A 23,208-nucleotide genomic window follows, 5' to 3' on the forward strand; every position below is an offset into this window, starting at 1 on the left:
TATAATGAATATTTATTATTATTATTATTTATTATCCATTATTTGAGTGCAATTTTTCCTTTTTTTAACTTTCCTTACTTAGGTGATTTCAAAGATATTAAGATGTATTTTTTTTTAATTATTCATAGTAAAACGCAGGTAAAAAATATTAAACATTTAAACAGATTTTTGTATTTTTCAAAAACAAATGTTCAAACTCAATTTTTGGAAAAAATCCACTTTTCATTTTAATTTTTTTTTAAATATAGTTATAATGTGCTTTAAAAGCCCTTTAAAATCAGGATTTTCTGAATTTTTAAACTTATTTTCAATTTCCTAATTAGTGTGTGCTAATTTACAAATAACAATTGCTGTTTTTGTCTTAAATATTCAACATTTTGTCCACTTTTCAAGTAGTTTTAATTCAAGTTTTAACTCGATTCACCTATCACTGACAATTCTGAATAAAATTTGAAAAAACGTCTTTTTTCTTATAAATACATGTTAAACTTCAAGATTTGACATGAAATTTTTAATTTCATAAATTTTCCAGGCATTTTTTAAGAGATTGTTAAATCGCATTCATTCTGTATTAGTCTTAATTCAATATTAATTGAATGATCGGGAACCATAAGGAACATTTTTAGCCGAACGAAAAAGCTCTTCGCCTATAACGTCTTGGGATAGCCTTTTGAGGAACTTTGTTATCTTATTAAAAATATGAAAATTAAACTTTTTCACTTTAAAAAAAAAAACACGATACGTAGGACAGATTGGACAATACATATTTTATATTAAAAGTATGGATTTTAATTAGCTTATATTTGCAAATTCCCAAAAAATTACTTTTGTTTATTGATTTGCTTTTCCCATAATAAATTGTATTTTTCTGACCAAATGGAAACTATTTCGATAACTAACAAAAAGTCTCAAATTTACAATTATTTTTTCACTAATTATTATTTGTTTAACAAGTATTGTTTGTTTAAACAATTTTGTTCTCATCTGTAGAAAGTAAAAGGTCATCATTTTTCGGGATAAATGATACAGTTTATGAATTTCAATAATAATATCTCAAACTTAACATATTTGGAAATTAATTATTTGCATGATTTTATTCGTTTAAACCATTTTTCCTGAGTTTTTTTCTCAAGTTAAGGACACAATTAACGAATTATAAAATTAATTTTTTCAGCATATTTGTCAATTGTTTAAACAATTCTTATTCATTTGAACAACTTTTTATCCTGTAAATCGTAAAATGTATTAATTTAAGCTAGAAATATTATTATTGAAATTAATCAACATTATTTACATGAAACTAATATTTTTATTTTGTAGCCGGACACAATACAAGGGGGTTGGTGGCGTTAACATTAACAATTATTGAGTGTGAATTAATCGTTTAACATTTACTAAGAGGCGGGCAAGCTTTAATTTACAAAAAATTAATAAAATGTACTTATTTTCTTTCACTTTCCCGAAATTCGAACTTTTTTCATTAAAAATCTCATCATAATGTTGTTACGTCATGAAGACCGTAAAATACTCCCTCTTTAATTATATTCCTCGTTTTAGTTGAGATTGAAGATCTCGCACAAGGAAGAGGAAAGAGTAGCCAATAATAATATGTGAAAGTAATTTATTGTAAATAATTGAAAAATAGAATTTATACAAAGCACGAAGATGACGGAAGACGAGCTTAGACCTTGGCTAGTACCTTAAAATAAAAGGATCAAATTTATTGTAGGCCAAGGAGTTTAAACAAAAGGAATTTTAGAGCTGACTATAAACATTGCTTACCAGTAATTCGTTATAATTGACGATTACTAAAGGTCCAGGTTGCTAGAACTGCTAATATGACCCCTGCGTAGTGGCAGAGAGTGAGGGCGTGTAAATTAGGCTGGATGCTCCAAAAGTGGGTTGATTCTTGGTTGTTCTTAACTTTGAGTGTAGGAGTAATCCAAAGGGAGAAATTCCAGACTCGGGTTTCCCAGTGCGCAACACTGTCACAAGGGTACACACACCAATACACGACGAATTCCGGTTTGAGACACTGGACTATAGTGACTAGACGGCTTGAGTCTGAGAAAATCGTAGAAATAGAGAAGAACTAATAACTGGTCCATGCTGGTACTTTCGGTTTTTATAGGGCCTAATGCACGTCTCTGCATGCTGGGACGTCGCTGTATACGCATACGTCACGAATGTATATAGATATACTATACGGCTTACAATGAGTTCAGTATATCTATATCTGCATTCTCCAGTCTCCAACGTGCTGAGTGTATCCATTTTCTATATGCTACTACTTACAATGTTCTGACTATATCTATTCTCGTCAGCTTACAACTTGTTGATACAATATTTGCTCTATATTTATTGAGACTTTATTATTATAATCATGCAAATATATAAATAAATATATTAAAATATATATACGTCACGGGACGTGACAATGTCAAAAGCTCGGGGGCACTATTTAATGTTGACCTATTTGAAAAAAATATGGAATCTATTTATCCCTAAAACAAACAAAATTTGAAATGGGGAAAGGGGTATCGAACGCCAAAAATCGAAAGTCAAATTTTGACAGGTATAAATGTGGACACACTATTCTTTCACTGATTGAATGCCTTTTTTTATAAATTTGAAAACCTGTAAAAAATGGCCGTTTGTCGTGAATCTCTTAAAAATTGTATTAGATTTTAATTTTCGTAAAAACTCAAAATCTGATGAAAATTGTAAATTAAAAATTGATTCTACTATTCAATATTTTTATAATAATATGACCTCTTTTCAGGTCGTAGTTTTCTACATGTAAACCGAATCTTTTGACCGTTAATGAAATTCAGCAAGAAAAAGTGATGTCATCTAGGCATTATTTATAATGCCTAGGGACTATATATATATATATATATATCTGAGCGCGCGCGTGTGTGTATGTAAAATTTATCAACTAATAATAATTGTTGCTTAATCTATTACTATCATAGAATTTACCAACTAAGTATGAGTATTAATGAAATTATCATTAAGTTACTAATTAAAAAGACTGGCAGAGAAAAAAAAATATGTATAAAATTGATCAATTAATTATGAATTTTGCAGAAATTATCATAAAGTTACCAATTAAAAACAATGAAATCGAAATAAAAAAATTTTCCCGTTGACAGATGCCCCAATAATGCATTTTGTTTATTAAATTTGTTTTAAAAAATAACAAGATTAATAAAAAAAGTATGAAATTAGCAATATAATATTGAAACATCTTTTGGTAATGTACCTCTTTGAAATTTAGGTAGGCGATTTCAAGAATTTTCCTGTTATTGACGATCACCGGGAACGCCAAATAGAAAAAATGGGCATGTTTTCTGTCATATTTGTTTATTTATAACAAAGTTAAAAGCCTATTTTAAAAATCAGGCTCGAAAACTCTTTAAAAAATTCTATCAGCTTTTTTTTCAAAATTTTTTTGTCTAAATAGATCAAAATTTGTGGGATGTAGGTTATTTTTAACCAAAAAAGTAATTTTTCCCACTGTCCTTCGGTCCATCTTTCGTAATTATTTCCAAGAAAAAATGCGTGATGGCAACGTAGGGGAAGAGAGAGGAAAGGGGGGAATGAGTCATGGAAGAGTAAGGGAAATGAGGGCGTAGTAGGTGAAATGAGGGGAGAACAACTAGGGAAAATGAGTGAAAGAATAATAGCGGAAATAAGAGGAAGTTAAGTAAAGGATATGAGGGACACGGAAGAAGAGGAAATTTAGTGAGGGGAAATAGGGGAAAATAGAGGAGTGAAAGTGATAGGAAACAAGGAAAAATAAGAGGAGAGGAGTAGGGGAAATGAAGGATGGGTGAGTAGAATAATTTCGTTAAGGGAAAGTAGGGGAAATAATAGGAATAGGGTGAGAAGGTGAGGGGAAATAAGGGGTGAAGTGTAACAGAAATTAGAGGAAGTGAGGGTCAGGGAATGGGCATAGAGGAATATTTTCTTCACTTCCTCTACCATTATTTCCCTTAATTATTAAGGAAAATGATAGTAGAGGACGTGAAGAAAACGAAGAAAGTAGGTGAAATGAGGGAAGAGGGGATAGGTTAAATGAGTGAAAGGCAATTAGAATGAATAAAAGTAGAGGAAATCAGGGGAAGGCAATTGAAGAAAAACCAGGGATGACGAGTAGGGAAAATAAGGAGGAATGAGAGGCAGGGAAGTAAGGGGAAGTAGGGAAAGGGAAATGAGAGAAATTAGGGGGAATGAGGAAAGAGGAAGTATGTGAAATAAGTAAATGGGACGTAGAGTAAATAAAGGGAGGGGAATTAGGGGAAATGAGAAGAGGGAAAATTTAGGAAATAAAAGGAGGCAATAGAGGAAATAAAGGGAGGAGCTGGGGGATTAAAAGAAGGGGAAGTACGGAAAATAAAAGAAGAGGAATTAGGGAACATAAAAGAAGGGGAAGTATGGGAATAAAAGAGGGAAAGTGGGGGAAATAAAAAAAGGGGAAGTAGAAGAAATGAAGGAGAGGAATTGGTGGGATAAACTGAGTGGAAGTAGGCGAAATAAAGGAGCGGAGGTAGGGGTATAAACTGAGGAGAGTTAGAGAAAATAAAAGAGGGGAAGGAGAGTAAATAAAATGAAGGGAAGTAGTGGGAATAAAGGAAGAAAAGAAGGAAAAGCAAGAAAAGCAGGGTTAATTAAATGAGGGGAAGTAAGGGGAATACAAGGGAAGGAATTATTAGAAATAAGAGACGTGGAAGTAGGGGAAATATGGGATGGGAATTAAGTGAAGAAGTGTGGGAGGGAAGAAATAGTGCGTATACGGAAATAGGGAAAATAAGGGAAGGGGAAAAATAAGGAAAGGGAATGTACAGAAAATTAATTATTATGGTTTTTGGAAAACTGAAAATATATTTGAAAAACCGTCATCCTTTCCAAAAATTTAAATCTCGACAAGAAAGGGCAGTAAGGGGAAATGAGGGAAATTATGGAGAATTAAAGAAAGGCAGGTATGGGAAATGAGCGAAAAAAAAGTACAGGAAGTGAGGAAATAAAGGGACATTTGGTAAAATTATGGGAAGGAAAGTGATTGGAGGGGTAGCAGAGGAATTAAAAGAAGGGGAAGAATATTAAAATCGAGAAGAGGAAGTAAGAGAAAGAGAAGTGAGTACAGGCAAAGTACGTAAAGGCGAATGTGACAATGGCAATCAGGGGGAATGTGAAACGAGGAAAAAGGCGAAATGAGGGGGAGGGAAGTAATGAGAAACGATAAAAAATAAGGGTCGAGGATGTAGAGGAAATGAGGATGAATTAGTGAAGAGGTAGCAGGGAAAGTTAGGGGAAATTAGGGAAGGGGAAGCAGGAGAATTCACGGAAAGTGAGTCGCAGCCAAGTAGGGGAATAAGGTAAAGGGTGAATCAAGAAAAGCATGGAAAATAAGGGAAAGTGGTTCGAAAATAGGGTAAGGGATGTATCATTTTTAAAAAATACCATAAACTACTATGGTTTTTGATAAACTGAAAATATATTTAAAAAATAGAAATTTTAAGAAATGTCAATCGGGATAAGAAATTATTTCCTTTTAGGTATTCATTATTCTCTAAGGAGGGGTTACAATTAAATGATGTATAAATATTACTATAAAAATTATATAAATTTTATATTACGAGTAAGAAAGATTAGTACGTATACTGGGTTTATTGTATAGGACGTAATGCTTACTGTATATAATACAAATAAATTAAAAACCTCACATAACAATTAATAATACTAAATACATAAAACCATTCAAATGATTTGCAAACGCTTGGCAAAGAAAAAAATCTTGAAACCTATTAAAACTATTAAATATTTGAATAATCCGAATAAAAAAATACTAGTTTAAAATTTCAGGAAGCATCATTCAACTATGTGTACTCTGGAATCTATTAAATGCAACTTGGACGGACGATTGAGCACTGAGGAAATCACATTTTATCCGTCCATTTATTATTAAATTATACTTACAATTAGTTTGAATTCTTATCTAAAATCAGAGTGTCTACCCGAGGGATGATTTTAAATTCCTGACCATTTCTCGGTTTTCTCCCAGGCAATTGTTAATTTTATCCAATCGAAATTTAACATTGACTTTTGTTTATTACCCTTCTAAATAAGAATTAAAATCATTTTCCAAAATTCCCGTTTCATATAAAAAAATTATCCGTTCCAAATAGGAAATTTTTTTTACCATTTCCTAGATTTTAAAGAAGGAAATATTAAATTTCGACGAATTCTAATACGGAAACCAGAATTAAAATTCCTTTTAAAAATTCTCGTTCCATGTGAAATATCCCAGTTCTATCTCAGAATCATAATTCTTTTAGAAAATTCGCTGTCCCACAGTTAAAATTCCCTTTTCCAGAATTAAAATTATAATCCTTTACTAAAATTTTCCGTCTCAAATTCCAAATTATTGTACAATAATTTATTAAAATTTCCCGTCTCAAACTCAAAATTATAATTCTTTACAGAAATTCCCTTTCCCAACTCAGAATGGAATTTTTTTAGAAAATTCACTGTTTCAAATCGGAATTAGAGTAATAAAATATTTCAAAAAACTTTTACTTTGCATACTATCAACTTTGATCATTCTTAAGTTTTAGAAAAAATGAATTCTCAATAAAAAGGGTAATAACTGATATTTCCACCAAAGAATATTTTCAGTTTCAATAAAAAACAGTTAAATTAAACAAAAAAATAGAAATTTGCAACAAATTAGTTGAATCTTCAACCAAAGCAGAATAATTTTCAACAAAGAAAAAAAACCTTATCTGAAATGTTGAATTTTCAGGCAAAAAAGACGAATTTCCTGCAAAACAGTAGTTTTCAACACAAAAAATATTAATTTTCTACCAAAATAATTGAATCTTTAATCGAAAAAGATACTAGTCTTCAACAAAATAAATAAATATTTAAAGTTTTTAAAGAGTTTTCAACAAAATAGTTAAACCTTCAACCAAGAAAAAGAGTTTTCAACAAAAAGGATGAAGTTTCAACTAATAAGATTATTTTTCTACAAAAAAAGACGAAATTTCAAATTAAGAAATAAATTTTTAACTAAATATTGGAATTTTTTAAAAGGGTTTTCAACAGAATAGTTAAACCTTCAACCAAACAAAAGAGTTTTCAACCAAAAGGATGAAGTTTCAACTAATGAGATTACTTTTCTACCAAAAAAGTTGAACTTTTAAATAAATAAATAAATTTTCAACTAAATTTTTTAATTTTTAAAACAGTTTTCAACAAAATAGTTGAAAAAATGAATGATTTAATTTAAAATAAAAAACAGTTAAATTAAAACAAAAAATACAAATTTGCAAAAAATTAGTTGAATTCTGAAGCAAAAAAAACTAATTTTCAACAAGGAACCAAAATTTGCATCCGAAATGTGAAATTTTCAAGCGAAAAAAACGAATTTCCTGCAAAACAGTGGATTTTCCGACCCAAATATATTAATTTTCTACCAAAATAATTGAATCTTTAACCGAAAAAGATACGAGTTTTCAACAAAATAAATCAATATTCAAATAAATATTTAAAGTTTTAAAAGAGTTTTCAACAAAATAGTTAAACCTTCAATCAAGGAAAAGAGTTTTCAACCAAAAGGATGAAGTTTAAAGTAATAAGATTACTTTTCTACAAAAAAAACGAAATTTCAAGAAAATAAATAAATTTTGAACTAAAATTAAAAATTTTTTAAAGAGTTTTCAACAAAATAGTTAAAAAGAGAATGATTAAATTTACAATAAAAAATAGTTGAATTAAAAAATCTCATCCAAAATGTGAAATTTTGAAGCGAAAAAGAGGAATTACCTGCAAAACAGTGAATTTTCCAACATAAAATATTATTTTTCTACCAGAATAATTGAATTTTCAACCTAAACAAGACGATTTTTCAACAAAAAAAATAAATTTACAACTAAATATTTTGACTTTTAAAGAGTTTTCAGCAAAATAGTCAAACCTTCAACAAACGAAATGAATTTTTAACAGACCAATTTCCAAAAAACAGTTGAATTTTCACCTAAAACATATAAATTTTCAGTAAGAAAATTAATTTTCAACAAATAAAATAAATTTTTAACTAAATATTTGAATTTTTGAAAGAGTTTTCAGCAAGATTATTAAATATTTATCCAAAGAAATGAATTTTTAACCAAAACGATGAAGCTTCAACTAATGTAGTCACTTTTCTACCAAAAAAGTCGAATTTTTAACCAAAAAAATAAATTTTCAAAAAATATTAAAATTTTTAAAAGAGTTTTCAATAAAATAGTTAAATCTTCAATCAAAAAAATTAATTAAAAAAAAATTTAATTTTTCAACCAAACACAAAACTTTCTGTTATAATTCAGAAATATAGGTTCTTCCTTTTTCTTAAATTTGAAAGAAAAAAAATTTATGAGACGAATTCTGACATCGAACCCAAAATTAATTTTTTTTTTAATTCCCTGCTTAAAGTCAAATTATAATTCTTACCGAACATCCCAATTTGATCTTAGAATTATAATTCTTTTATCAATTTTCCGGTCCCAAAGTCAAAATTATAATTCTTTTCGAAATTCCCTTTTCCAAACTTAAAATTATAACTCTTTCTTTAAAAATATTTTTCGTCACAATTCAAAATTATAATTTTTGACTCAAATATCCCGCTCCAACTCACAATAAGAGTAATAAAATATATGCAACGACTTTAATTTGCATATTTAGTAAATTTGATAAAGATACGATTTAATAAATGAATTATCATCATAAATTGTAATAATTGATATTTACACCAAAGAGTATTTTTAATAAAAAACAGTGTAATTAAACTAAAAAATATAAATTTGCAACAAATTAGTTGAATCCTCAACAAAAACAAAATAAATTTTCAACTAAATATTATTTAATTTTTTAAACATTTTTCAACAAATTAGTTCAAACTTCAACGAAAGAAATGAATTGTTAGACAAAGACAAATTTTAAAAAAATATTTGAATTTTTAAAAGAGTTCTCAATAAAATAGTTAAACCTTCAACCAAAGAAATTAATTTTTAACAACAAAAAAAGTTAATTTTTCATCCAAACATAAAACGTTCTGTTATAATTCAGCAATATAGATTCTCCATTTTCCCTAAATTTGAAAGAAAAATTATAATCTCAGAATTCTAATTTTTTTTAGAAAATTCCCTGTCCCAAAGTTCAAACTCAAAATTATAACTCTTTCTTAAAAAAAAATTACCCATCACAAATTCCAAATTATAATTCTTTACTAAAATATCCTGTCTCAGCTCAGAATTCGAGTAATAAAATATATGAAACGAATTTTAATTTGCATATTAGTAAATTTGAGAGATAATTCTCAATCACTGAATAAAATTCCCAATGATTTCCCGATTGTCCCGATTTCCCAACGAGGTAGACACCCTGAAATTGAAATTTTTCAAGATTAAAACTCTAGACAGAATGCTAGGACATTAAATAACAAAGACGGTGCCATTTTCGGTATTGTCGGAACTCCTATCGTTTTTGGCATTAATAAACTTAATAGCTTAAGCTCAGCTTTAGCTATTAAAAAGCTTCTTGAAAAATTGAATTTTCAATTAATTATTTAAACTGTTAATCAGCTGTGTAAGGTGGATTTCCATTGCGGAATATCCGGCCTTCAGTCCGTTTTTCTCAACGCTATTCCATATCGAGCTCATAAAAAGGGCGTAGCATAAAATTGCGGTCGTGAAAAGTCGGGCTAAGTTGAGCCCGATGCTGATTCCGATGGATGTTGAGGTCCCCTCAAGTCCCATCGAATACATCAGAGGAATTGCTAATATTAAACTAAACAGTAGGTACCATGTCCTCTGTCGTTGAACGCTCTTCAGGGCTAAAAGGCAAATACTAATCCCTTCTTTCAGTGACTCTTTCACATCCGGTTTGGAAGATGAATCCTCCCCTGAAATAAATTACTTGCAGCAATTTTTCGGGGGAATTTATTCATCACAATTCAGTATTGCTACCAAAATCTAATTTCTAAATTCCCTGACTGTTGTCTGACCAATTTTTTAGATTCCAGGGTGGCCGTTTTTGTCAAAGAAAAAAAATTCCGGTCATTTTCCGGGTTTTCCCGGTTCGCAAACATCTTTCAAGGTCAATGGAATTTTTTTAATCGAACACTAAATCTAATTGTTCCATTTGACTTAATAAGAACTGAACTGCAAATGAAAGCACTCAAAGTGAAACTCTTGAATTTTAAACTTCGAAAATTGCCAAAATTACTGATTTTGAACTTTTATCAATTGTAGATTTTAAAGATTAAGTTACACAAGTATGAATCCACGTTATAATTTGTATAGCTCTAAATTCAAATATTCAAAATTATACTATTTCAAGCAATTTGAAATCCTATTTAAATCCGGAATTTTAATTCTTTTCAAAAATTTTCCATTTCAACTGATTCTAATAATTAGTACTTTTTGGAAAAATTCCCTGTTCAAATTCATAATTTAATTTTTTTCGAAAATACCTCGCTTCAACACAGAACAATAAATTTGTTGGAAACATTCAATTTTTCATTGAGAATTATTCTTGTTCTGGATAAACTCCATTTCCAACTCAAAATTGGTTAAAAATTGAAAATTCCTTGTTCAAATCCGGAATTTAATACTTTTTAAAAATTTTCCGTTTCCAAAAAGATTTCAAATTTTTGTAAAATTCCCTGTTCCAATTCAAAATTATAATTTTTCTCGAAAACATCCCGTTTCAATTTAGAATTAGAATTCATTCTAATAAAAAATTCCCTGTTCCAGCTTGGAATTGATTTAAATTTTAACATTCCCTGTTCCAAGAAGAATTATAATTCTTTTGGATAAATCCCAGTTTCAATTCAGGATTGGTTACTATTTAAAAAATTCTTTGCTTCAACTCATAATTATAATTCTTTAGAAAAATATTCTGTTCCACTTCAAAATTTTGTTCCTTTTCGAAAATTTTCTGTTATAATTCAAAAATATAGGTTCTCCCTTTTCCCTAAATTTGAAAGGCGAACATTTTAATATGAGACGAATTCTAACATCGAACCAAGAATTAATTTTTTTTAAATTCCATGCTTACAGTCAAATTATAATTCTTACCGAAGATCCCAATTTCGATCTTAAAATTATAATTCTTTTAGAAATTCCCCGGTCCCAAAGTCAAAATTATAATTCTTTTCGAAATTCCCTTTTCAAAAATCTAAATTATAATTCTCTACTAAAATATTTTGCTCCAACTCAGAATAAGAATAATAAAATATATGCAACGAGTTTTAATTTGCATATTAGTGAATTTGATGAAGATTCGATTTAAAAAATGAATTATCGACAACAATTTTAATAATTTATATTTCCAGAAAAGAGTATTTTAATTTTCAATAAAAAACAGTTTAATTAAACCAAAAAATACAAATTTGCAACAAATTAGTTGAATCCTCAACAAAAACAAAATAAATAAATTTGCAACTAAATTTTTTTGTTGTTTAAAATTAATTTCTTTGGTTGAAGGTTTAACTAATTGGTTCAAAACTCTTTTAAAAATTTTAATATTTAGTTAAAGTTATATTTTTTTGCTTGAAAATTGATTTTATTTGGTTGAAAATTAATTTTCTTTTGTAAAATTTATGTTTTAGGTGAAAATTCCACTATTTTTTTTAAATTCGTCTTTGTCTAAAAATACATTTCTTTGGTTAAAGGTTTAACTAATTTGTTGAAAACCGTTTTAAGAATTAAAATATTTATAAAAAATATTATTCAATTTTTTTTTAATTTTTCAAGAAATTAGTTAGAACTTCAAGCAAAGAAATAAATTTTTAGACAAAGACGAATTTTAAAAAAATATTTGAATTTTTAAAAGATTTCTCAATAAAATAGTTAAACCTTCAACCAAAGAAATTAATTTTTAACAACAAAAAAAAGTTAATTTTTCAACCAAACACAAAACTTTCTGTTATAATTCAGCAATATAGATTCTCCATTTTCCCTAAATTTGAAAGGCGGTCATTTTAAATTGAGACGAATTCTGTCATGGAACCCATATTTAGAATTGAAAATTATAAAATACAAAAATCCGAAATTTTAACTCTTTTCGAAAACTTTTCATTTCAAATGATTCTAAAAATTAATACTTTTTTGAAAAAATTCCCTGTTCAAATTCATAATTTTAATTTTTCTCGAAAATATCCAGTTTCAACTTAGAATTAGAATTCATTCTAATAAAAAATTTTCTGTTCCAGCTAGGAATTTATGTAAATTTTAACATTCCCTGTTCCAAGAAGAATTATAATTCTTTCGGATAAATACCAGTTTCGATTCAAAATTGGTTAAAATTTAAAAATTCTCTGCTTTAACTCAGAATTATAATTCTTTGGACGAATTTCCTTTTCCAATTCAGAATTCTATTCTTTTTCGAAAATTTTCAGTTCTAGCTCGGAATTTGTTAAAATTTGAAATTCCCAGTTATTATTCTAAATAAATTCTTGTTCCAACAATAACTTTGTAAAAAATTTAAAATTCTCTGTTTAAATTAAAGTCACATTATTTTTATTTTAAACAGTTTAAAAATGCTTAAAATGCTTCAAAATTTTATTTCAAGATCTTGAAACATCTACATGTTTTTTCAAATTCAAAAATATTATTAAAACTTTTTCACAACTTCTAAATATATTTTAAAATTATTCGAAATTCAAATAATTAAAAAATAAATCATTTACAATTTTCCTAGCAATCTTAAAAAATGTTAATATTAAAAAGCTTTTAAATTTCATGTTCGAAATCTGCCAAAATCTGTATTTGGCTTCAAATTATTTGAAATAATTTCAAATTTTTAATTAAACTTAAATTTTTTCAAAACTTCTAATTATTTCTTCAACTTACTCCATTTTTTCTAAGAATGATAGATGCTCAATTCTTATTTATATATCGAAATTTAAAAAGTTGACTTCAAAATGAACTTTTTTTAAATAGAACAATTACAATTTTAATTTTCAAAGTCTAGTTTTTTTGCTCTGTTCTGAGTATTTCATTTATGATTACTTCATTTAAATTAACAGTCAGATATTTCTAAATATTAAGTCATTGTTCCTTTTTTTAATTGAAAAATTTAAAATTACGTGATGTCAAAATGGAATATTTTAGACTGAAATTTAATAAAACCCTTTAACTATAAATATATATTATTTTAAAGTTATTTTAAAATTAAAAATAGTTTATAAAATTTCAATAGGGCCTTTACATTTGCTTAAGACTCTTCAAATGAAACAGTTTAATTTTTAACGTTAAAATCTGGAAGTTCTAAAATTGTGAACTGATGCCGAATCGTTTTTTACAATCAATTATTATTTATTTTTTAAATTTTAAAGTGCAATTCAAATTTAATTCATATTCACAGTTGATCAACTAAAAATGTGTTTTATCAAAAATCTTTTATGTTAAACGCTTCTAATTATTAATTGCTTAAGTCTTTAAAACTGCATTTTGAAATTCTTTTAATTTAAATACGCATTCTAAACTTTTTCTAAAAATTTGTAAAACTCCCGGTCAAAAAATAAATTCACGGTCATTTCTCGGTTTTTCCCGGTCTCATAAAATTCCCGGTCATTTCCCGCGTTTCCGGTCCAACCAGCAGCCATTTTTTAAAAATCAAAAACAGTAGAATTCTACCAAAAAAACTAATCTTAAACAAAATAGTTGAATCCACAATGAATGTAGATCAATATTAAGTCTGACCCTTTTTTTAGATTCTCTGACCGTTTTCAATTTTTCTTTTAGGTATTAAAAACCTTACACCTAAGAAATCAATAAATATAATGCAAACACATTTCCAAATATTTTTAATTTTCCATAAACGTGATTTTTCAACTAAATAAATGACTTTTCAACCAAAAAATACAAATCTGCAACAAAATGCATAAAGTTTCAACTAAAAAAAAATGTAAGTAACAAAATTATTTTAAACCAAACAATAAACGAATTTTCAACAAAATATTTAACTTCTAATCTGCAGAGATGAATTTTATAATAAAAAGGACAAATTTTCAATCAAATACGTAAACTTTCATCCAAATAGTTCAGCCATTAACTCAAAAAGATTATTTTTATATCCGAAAATAAATAGTTCAATTTCCTGTTAACAAAATAAATTTTCAACAAAAAGAAAAATAATTTCCTATGAAATAGTTAAATTTTCAAAAAAGAAGTGTAACTTAACAAAAAAAAATAATAATTTGGCATGAACAAAAATTCAAATAGTACATTTTTGCATCAATGAATATTTAAATTTTTAATCAAATCCCGTTTAATTCTATCAACAAGTTCGAATATTTAACAAACTATTTGAATCCTCAACTAAAAAAGAATAATTTTCAAAATAAAACGACAAATTTTTAAGAAAGCTATTGAAGTTCAAAGCCAAAAAGCGAATTTTCTAAAAAAAAAAGTTTACTTTTCAACTAAAAAAATACGATTTCTGAACAATCTAAATGATTTTTCAACTAAAAAATACATGATTTTAATCAAAAATAGAATATTTAATTTCTAAGATAAAAAAATTAATGTGCAACAACAACAAAAAAAGAATTTTCCACAAAATAGTGCAATTTTTAGCCAAAGAAATGAATTTTTAGCAACAAAAATTAGGTTTCAACTAATGAGATTACTTTTCTAGCTGAGTTTTTTAATTTTAAAGATAAAATATTAACTATGAATAAAAAAATTGCATTTTCAATTTAAAAAATTAATAAACAAAGTGATGAATCTTTGATCAAAAATATTAATTCACAATGAAAAGTTTAATAGTTATCATTTCCGAAAGAAAAGTTTATTTTCTTAAATCAAAACCAATTAAATACTACAAAAAAGAATAATACTCCAGAAAAAAGTATGAATTTTCAATCTTAAAATATGAATTTACAATCAAAAAATTCATGCTCAATCAAGCAGTTGAAATGTCTACAAAAATAATAGAATTTTTAATCAAAAAAGTCATTTTCAACCAATTTTAAGTATTAAAGTTAAAATAATTAATTTAATACGAAAAAAAAACAAATCGTCGACCAAAGTGATGAATTTTCGAATTAAAAAAAAAAGGAATTTTCAAAGAAAACTGCAATAGTTATTTCCAACATAAATATATTTTTTACAATAAAAAAACAGTTAGATTCTACCAAAAAGACAAAAATCTTCCACAAAATAGTTAAATCCTGAATAAAAAGAGTTTAATTTTTATCTGAACGGTTGCATTTTCAACCAAAAAGTCGAAATCTCAAGAAAACAGATGTATTCTCGATCTTAAAATATGAATTTTCAAGCAATAGAATGTTAAAAAAAAAGAATTTTCAATGAAAAAATTACATTTTAAAAGCAAATAGTTGAATTTTTAACTAAAAACGATCAATTTTTAACAAAAAGTGGAATAGTTAAATCATCAGATAAAGAAATTAGTTTTATAGCAAAAAAACGAATTTTTAGCAAAAAAGTTAAATTTTTAACTAAAGTTATGAATTTTCGATAGAAAAAAAAAATTCAATGACAAGTGTAATAATTGTAGTTTCCAACAAAATAGTTGAATCCTCAACCAAAACATATTAATTTTTAAGCACAAATTTGCATTTTTTACCAAAAAGGTGAATTCTCCTGAAAATAGTTGAATTTCCTACCTTGAAATAAGAATTTGCAAACAAAATGTTAATTTTTAACCAAATAGTTTAAAGTTCTACGAAAATAATAGAATTTTCAAAAAATCAGTTTAATTTTTAAAAGCAAATAGTTGCATTTTTATCAGAAAATTATCAATTTTTAATCGAAAGTGGAGTAGCTAAATTAGCATTCATATAAATTAATTTTCTACAAAAAAAAACGGTAGTTTTTTCACCAAAATATCTATTTAACAAAAAATAAATAAAAAACAATAGAATTCTACCAAGAAGGACTATTCTTGAACAAAATAGTTGGATCCAGACTAAAAATAGATAGAATATTTTGAACCAAATGTATCATTAAACAGTTGAATATTTAACACTAAAATCAGAATTTTTCAATAAAACTGTTAATTTTCAACTAAAAAGTTAATCCTCCACCAAATAGTTGAAATTTCTACGAAAATACGTGGAATTTTCAATCCAAAAAGACTATTTTACTTTAAAGTAGAACATTTATCTGTTTTAGGTAAATTATAATATTTTAATAGAAAATTCCATTATTTTTTTGACAATTTTTCGTTAAAAATTCAACTATTTGCTTTTAAAAATTAATTTTTTGCATTGAATTTTTTTTTCTTTTCATAGAATTTTCAAGTATTTGGTGGAAAATTAACTTTTTGATTGAAATTTTATATTTTGAGTTAAAAAATTCATATCTTAAGATTGAAAATTCAACTTTTTGCTGGATAATTCGCCTTTTTGGTTAAAAATTCAAACTTTTGTTTAAAAATTAATCTGTTTTGTTAGAGGATGCAACTATTTTGGTCGAAGATTAGTCTTTTTTTGTAGAATTGATTTGTTTTTGTTTGAAAATTATTTTTTTTTTAAATAACTATTAGACTTTTGATTAAGAATTCATTTTTTTTTATCGAAAATTGCATCACTTCAGTTGAAAATTTAACTCCTTTGGTTGAAATTTCCTTTTTTCTTAATTGAAAATTGGTTTTTTTATTGAAAATCTAATTCGTCCATTGTTGGGTAAAAATATATCTTTTTGAATTTAAATCTTAGCTAATTCACTAAAAATTCATGTATTTTACGAATTTATTAGGCAATTTTTTCGATCGCCCCTTAAATATTATCTATAACTGTTGTCACTAAAAGCGTTAAAAATATTGTATTTAGAAACAAGCATTTGTTTAGTATTAACATTATTGATGGCCTATGTGTAAGGTTCTTTTTGTACCTAAAAATAAATTCAGAAAGCTCACGAAAAAAGAAAAATTGGTTACTGAAAAGTCAGGGAAAATCAGGCAATTTCAGAATCACAACATGGGGATTATGGAATAAATTCAATAAAAATTTGGTTACCTCTCATTATCTTGAAATGGGCCATAATGGCCTCGTGATCAGAGTAACTAAAGTTCTTTTGCGGCACGCGTTCTGGAAAGGGCTGTCGAAAATTGAAAACTTCTACCTGAAAAGTCAAATAATATTTAAATTAAAAAAGCTTATACAGAAAAGACATTTACAAACTTCAAAGTGATGCTAAAGAATATCTTGGACTTTAAAAAAAAGAGCTACCTAATATAAAAACGGGACTTTTGGGGTGTTTCAGAAAATACACATACTTTTAAGGAAATTCTAGTTTTATAACTTATTTTAACAAACTAAGATGACAAAAAAAAGCTGGGAATTTCAGAAAAACCCCCAACTTTCTAGCATTAGTCTGAGAGAAGATAATTATAAGCAATCACAAATTGTTTAAATATATATTTCTGATTAAATTGATTGATTTTTGCTTTGTCCTAACTGAAAATTTGAAAATAAGTAGAAAAATAGGAGAAAACCCAGAATTCTCGAACTCTATCCCAACGGAAAATGGCCGAAAACAATAATAAATTATTTTAAAAATTTATATAAACATCTGATCATATGTATAAAGTAGTATTTTATGTACTAAAATCAATCTATATATAAAAAATCGCAAAAACCGTAATTAGCGCCAAAACTCACAAAATTTGCAGATAAAAAAAAATAATTTTTTTTCTAGAAAAAAAACGAATTTCAACAAAAGAGTTAAATTTTAAACCAAAGAGATTAATAATGAAATATTTGAATTTTTAAAAAACTAGTTTAACTAAAAAAGATTAATTTTTTACTAAATAGTTCAATTTGCAACCAAACAGACGAATTTTACAGCAACTTATTTTATATATTATTATAACAAATATATATTATTTTAACAAACTAAGTTGAAAAAAAAAGTTTAAAATTTCAGAAAACCCCGAAACTTTCTAGTATTAGTCTGAGAGAGGATAATTATATACAATGATAAATTGTTTAAACAATTATTTCTGTTTAATTTAATTGATTTTTGCTTTGTCCTAACTAAAAATTTGAAAATAAGTAGAAAAATTTTTAAAAAACACACAATTATCCAGCTTTTTCCTAAGGGAAAATGGTCAGAAATAATAATAAATGATTTAAAAAATTTATATTAATATCTAATCATATCTAGAAAGTAGTATTTTATATACTAAAAACAATCTATATATAAAAAATCGCAAAAATCATAATTAGCGCCAAAACTCGCAAAATTTGCAGATAAAAAAATTAATTTTTTTTTTTTAGAAAAAAACGAATTTTCAACAAAAGAGTTAAATTTTAAACCAAAGAGATTAATATTAAAAAATTTGAATTTTTAAAAAACTAGTTTAACTAAAAAAGATTAATTTTTTACTAAATACTTCAATTTGCAACCAAACAGACGAATTTTACAGAAACTTATTTTATATATTATTATAACAAATATATATTATTTTAACAAACTAAGATGAAAAAAAAAGTTTAAACTTTCAGAAAACCCTGCAACTTTCTAGTATTAGTCTGAGAGAGGATAATTATATACAATGATAAATTGTTTAAACAATTATTTCTGTTTAATTTAATTGATTTTTGCTTTGTCCTAACTAAAAATTTGAAAATAAGTAGAAAAATTTTTAAAAAACACACAATTATCCAGCTTTTTCCTAAGGGAAAATGGTCAGAAATAATAATAAATGATTTAAAAAATTTATATTAATATCTCATCATATCTAGAAAGTAGTATTTTATGTACTAAAACCAATCTATATATAAAAAATCGCAAAAATCATAATTAGCGCCAAAACTCGCAAAATTTGCAGATAAAAAAATTAATTTTTTTTTCTAGAAAAAAACGAATTTTCAACAAAAGAGTTAAATTTTAAACCAAAGAGATTAATATTGAAAAATTTGAATTTTTAAAAAACTAGTTTAACTAAAAAAGATTAGTTTTTTACTCAATACTTCAATTTGCAACCAAACAGACGAATTTTACAGCAAGAAGAATAATTTTCTGCCAAAAAACATGATTTTTCAACAAAATACAAAGTATTTTTAAAATTTGAAAGCTAAAAGGAATTTGTTTTCACAAAAATATTAATTTTTAAAAAAAAAGTTAATTTTTAACCAAATAGCTTAATTTCCAGCCAGATTGTTGAATCCTCAACCAAAACAAATTTGCAGGTAGATGAAATATTTACTTTCTGAGTATAAAGAATTAATTCTCATTAAAAAAAACTAATTTTCAACAAAATAGTTACATTTTGGAAAAAAGAGTTCGACCCAAAAGGTGGTTTTTTAAACCGGAAGATTAATTTTTTATACAATGAAATAGTTACATTTTCAACCAAGACTTTAATTTCTAACTAAAAAAGACGAATTTTTAAATAAATAGTTAAATTGTTTTTAAAAAGCACGAGTTTTCAACAAGGTACATTAATTGTCAAATAAAATTTTGAGAAGGGCGAAACAAGTACAAAATGTTTGAATTTTCAACCCAAAAATATTATTTTTCACAAAAAATCAATTTTCCACCAAATAATTAAATAATCATAAAAATAGTTTAACTTTTAATAAAAAAAGTTAATTTTCAACAGAACCGTTTATTTTTCTACCATATAGTTGAATCCTCAAACAACCCAAATTAATTTAAACCCTAACAGTTGCATATTTAATAAAAAAAAGATGAATTTTCAACCGAGAAAATTAATTTTCCACCAAAAAAAGGGAGTTTTTAACAAAATACATATTTTTTCAACTAGGAAAGATCAATTTTCAATAAAAATATCAATTTTAAACCAAAATTGGAATAGTTACATCTTTAATTAAAAAAATTAATTATCAACAAAAGAAAGCGAATTTTCAACAAAACAATTAAACTTTCAACAAAAGAGTTCAACCCAAAAGATGATTTATTAACCAAAAAGATTAATTTTTGTAATAAAATAGTTAAATTTTCAACCAAGAAAGTGAAAAAAAAATGAATTTTTAACAAAGTAGTTCAAATTTAAACCAGGTAGTTGAATTTGCTACCAAAAAGATGAATCTCCTATCAAGAAAATAATTTTTCTACCAAAAAACACGATTTAAAAAAAAAACATTATTCTTCATCAAAATTCTTGAATTTTAATGCCAAAAAGACGAAAAATAAAAGAAAAAAACGGTAGAATTGTCAACTTAAAAATATCATTTTTTTAACAAAAAACTTAAAGCTCTAACAAAAAGTACATTTTTAACCGAATAGTTTAATTGTTTACGAAACAGTTTAATCCTTGAAAAATCTGATAAATTTTCAATCAAAGTGATGAATCTTGGATTGGAATATTGGAATTTTAGTCCGAAAAGATAAATTTTCAACCAAAAATAGAAATAGTTACATTTTCTGATAAAAATCTATATTTAATTAAAATAATGAATCTTCAACGAAAAAGAAATAATTTTTAACAAACGAGTTTAACTTTTAAGTAAGCACTTTAATTTCAAACTAAAAATATCAGTTTTAAAAGAAATAGTTAAATTGTAAAAAAAAACACGAGTTTTCAACAACATACATTAATTTTCAGCAAAATTGTTGAATTTTAAAGCCGAAAGGATGAAACAGGTACAAAAAGGTTGAATTTTCAACCCAAAAATATTATTTTTCACAAAAAAGTTAATTTTCTACCAAAAAATTAAATTATCATAAAAATACTTTAATTTTTAACAAAAAAGTTCATTTTCAACAAAACAGTTTCATTTTCGACGATATAGTTGAATCCTCAACCAACCTAACTTAATTTAAACCCTAAAAGTTGCTTTTTTAATTAAGAAAAGATGAATTTCCAATCGAGAATATTAATTTTCGACCAAAAAAGAAGAATTTTTAACAAATTAGTTCAAAAATAAATTAAGTAGTTGGATTTTCAACCAAAAAGATGAATTGCTTAACAAGAAGATAATTTTTCTATTAAAAAAAAAAACAAGAAGTTTCAGAATAATACATTAATCTTTATCAAAATTGTTGAGTTTTAAAGCCAAAGGGACGAAATTTGTAAAAAAAAAAAACGGTTAAATTTGAACCCAAAAATATAATTTTTTAACAACAAAAAAACTTAATGCCCTACTAAAAATTATATTTTCCATCAAACAGTTTAATTTTCTACCAAATAGTTGAATCCTTGAACAAACTGGTGAAATTTCAACCGAGAAAATTAATTTTCGACCAAAAAAGGCAAATTTGTAAGAAAAAATTTATTTTATTTAATATTTTAATTAAAAATTGATCTTTTTACCTGAAAAATTTTATTTTGATCGAGGATTCAACAATATGGTAGAAAATTGAACTATTCAATTGAAAATTAATTTTTTTTGTTAAAAATATTAATACTTTTGTAAGAAATTATTCTTTGTTATTTAAAAAAAAAGTTTCGTAAATAATTCATCCTTTAACCTTTCGAATTTTAAAAAACTATGTTGCATCTTACTATATTTGGTTAAAAATTCGTATTTTTTTTATGAAAATTAATCTTCTTGCTGTAAAATACGTGTTGAAATGTTTTGAAGTTGGTAACAGAACTCACTTTAAAATTCTTTGAACCTTTATAGAGAATGTAGTCGATTCGTTTTCCATTCGGAAGTTTGCTAGCTATACTGGAAGGGGTATAACTGTTCTTGGCACATTCGCTGGTCCCTTGGGTGTCCGCAGAAATTGAGCAGGTATCTTGCAAACCAGCAACGCCACAAATTATTCGATAAGCTAAATCTTGAGGCTCCGTGTTAAGATCGCCGCCAAGAATTACAGCATCCGCGCCTCCTTTCGTCATTCTAATAAACTGAGCAGTGTCAAATGCTTGCAAAACTCGGTGGGCGGTATATTCATCGTTTTCCTTATCATACTCCGCATGCAACTGTAATTTAATTTATATTTATTCATTGCTATCTCAGCTAATAAGAGACTTCACAATATAAAATTTCAGCTTTCAAAACAGGGGAAATAGGCTGCTTTTTCACGAAAATAAGGGAATAGATTTTTTTAAGTAAAATTAATGTTGGTATCATATTCCTCAAATTTCAAACAAAAATATATTGCATTTTCAATGAAAATACATGAATTTTCAAACACATAGTTGCTTTTTTTGTAACGAAAAAATATTAATTTTCAACCAAAAATGGAATAATTAAATCTTTAGTTAAAAAAAATTATTTTTTAAGCAAAAAGACGAATTTTCAACAAAAAAATTGAATTTGTCTTAAAGAAGTTCAAGTTTCAACCATGTAGTTACATTTTTAACCAAAAGATATAAATTATCGAGGAGAAATGTAAAGGACCCCGCACCAAATGTACAGTAAAATGGCCACCGGTGAAAAATTCTAAAAAAAATTTTTTTTGTATTTTCGAACCTGCAAAGCAATAATTCGAAGGAAAAAAGTAAGAAAAATGGACAGTTTTTTACAAACAATTGTCAAAGTTTCAATTTTTACATGTGTTTCAATAGTAAAATGCTGATTTTCGTGAAAAATTTTTTTTCTCCTAAACTAATAGTTGGATTTGGTTCAAACTTGCACATTTTTACTATCATTCCTACCAAAACAAAAGGTTCATATCCAAGATCTAGAAAGATAAACGGTTTATGGGATATACACCATGATATAAGGGTGTTTTCATACCTCAAACACCCAAGTATGGAAATTATCATTTCTTAGTAACTAAAGTCACTAGGTATTTTTTATTCAATTACTAGGGTATGAAATAACTTTTAAATAAGTAGAGGAAGTGTGCATGTCAAGGGGTTGTTTAATCATCCCTTATTTAGAGAAGCAGAGAAATTAACTTTTCAATAATTAGGGTATGATTAAATGACCCTAAAAATGATTTCTAATGCAAATCCTGCTAAAAAACGCTACCTGTACATATTTTGAAGTGATTTTGTTCATCAATGTTATTATAAAAAATCTCTGGTACTTTATCCCGTTTAAATTATCGATTTCCTTGGGTTTTTATAAACAGGGAGTGATTAGGCGACCCTGAAAATAAATTCTTATGCAAATTCTGCTAAAAAAAACCCTACCTGTATATATTTTAAGGTGATTCTGTTCATCAGTGTTATAATAAAAAATCTTTGGTACTTTAACCCGTTTAAAATATCGATTTCCTTGATTTAATAATCAGGGGATGATTAAATGAACCTGTAAATAAATTCTAA

At 26.1% G+C, this 23,208-nt stretch overlaps 1 protein-coding gene across 1 annotated transcript in view; it reads right to left on the reverse strand.

Moving 5' to 3' along the window:
- Nucleotides 1-9,025: 9,025 nt before the first annotated feature.
- LOC117174451 (putative neutral sphingomyelinase) overlaps nucleotides 9,026-23,208 on the reverse strand; it is a 31,253-nt gene continuing 17,070 nt past the window's right edge. Inside the window, exons 4-6 of the mRNA XM_033363592.1 lie at nucleotides 21,586-21,912; nucleotides 17,033-17,138; nucleotides 9,026-9,946 (exon numbers count right to left, since the gene is read on the reverse strand). Coding sequence (XP_033219483.1) covers nucleotides 9,603-9,946; nucleotides 17,033-17,138; nucleotides 21,586-21,912 — 777 coding nt within the window. The 3' untranslated portion in view covers nucleotides 9,026-9,602. The remainder of the gene's footprint in view (nucleotides 9,947-17,032; nucleotides 17,139-21,585; nucleotides 21,913-23,208) is intronic.

Source organism: Belonocnema kinseyi, chromosome 6 (genome assembly GCF_010883055.1).
Source record: "Belonocnema kinseyi isolate 2016_QV_RU_SX_M_011 chromosome 6, B_treatae_v1, whole genome shotgun sequence".
Lineage (NCBI taxonomy): Eukaryota > Metazoa > Arthropoda > Insecta > Hymenoptera > Cynipidae > Belonocnema > Belonocnema kinseyi.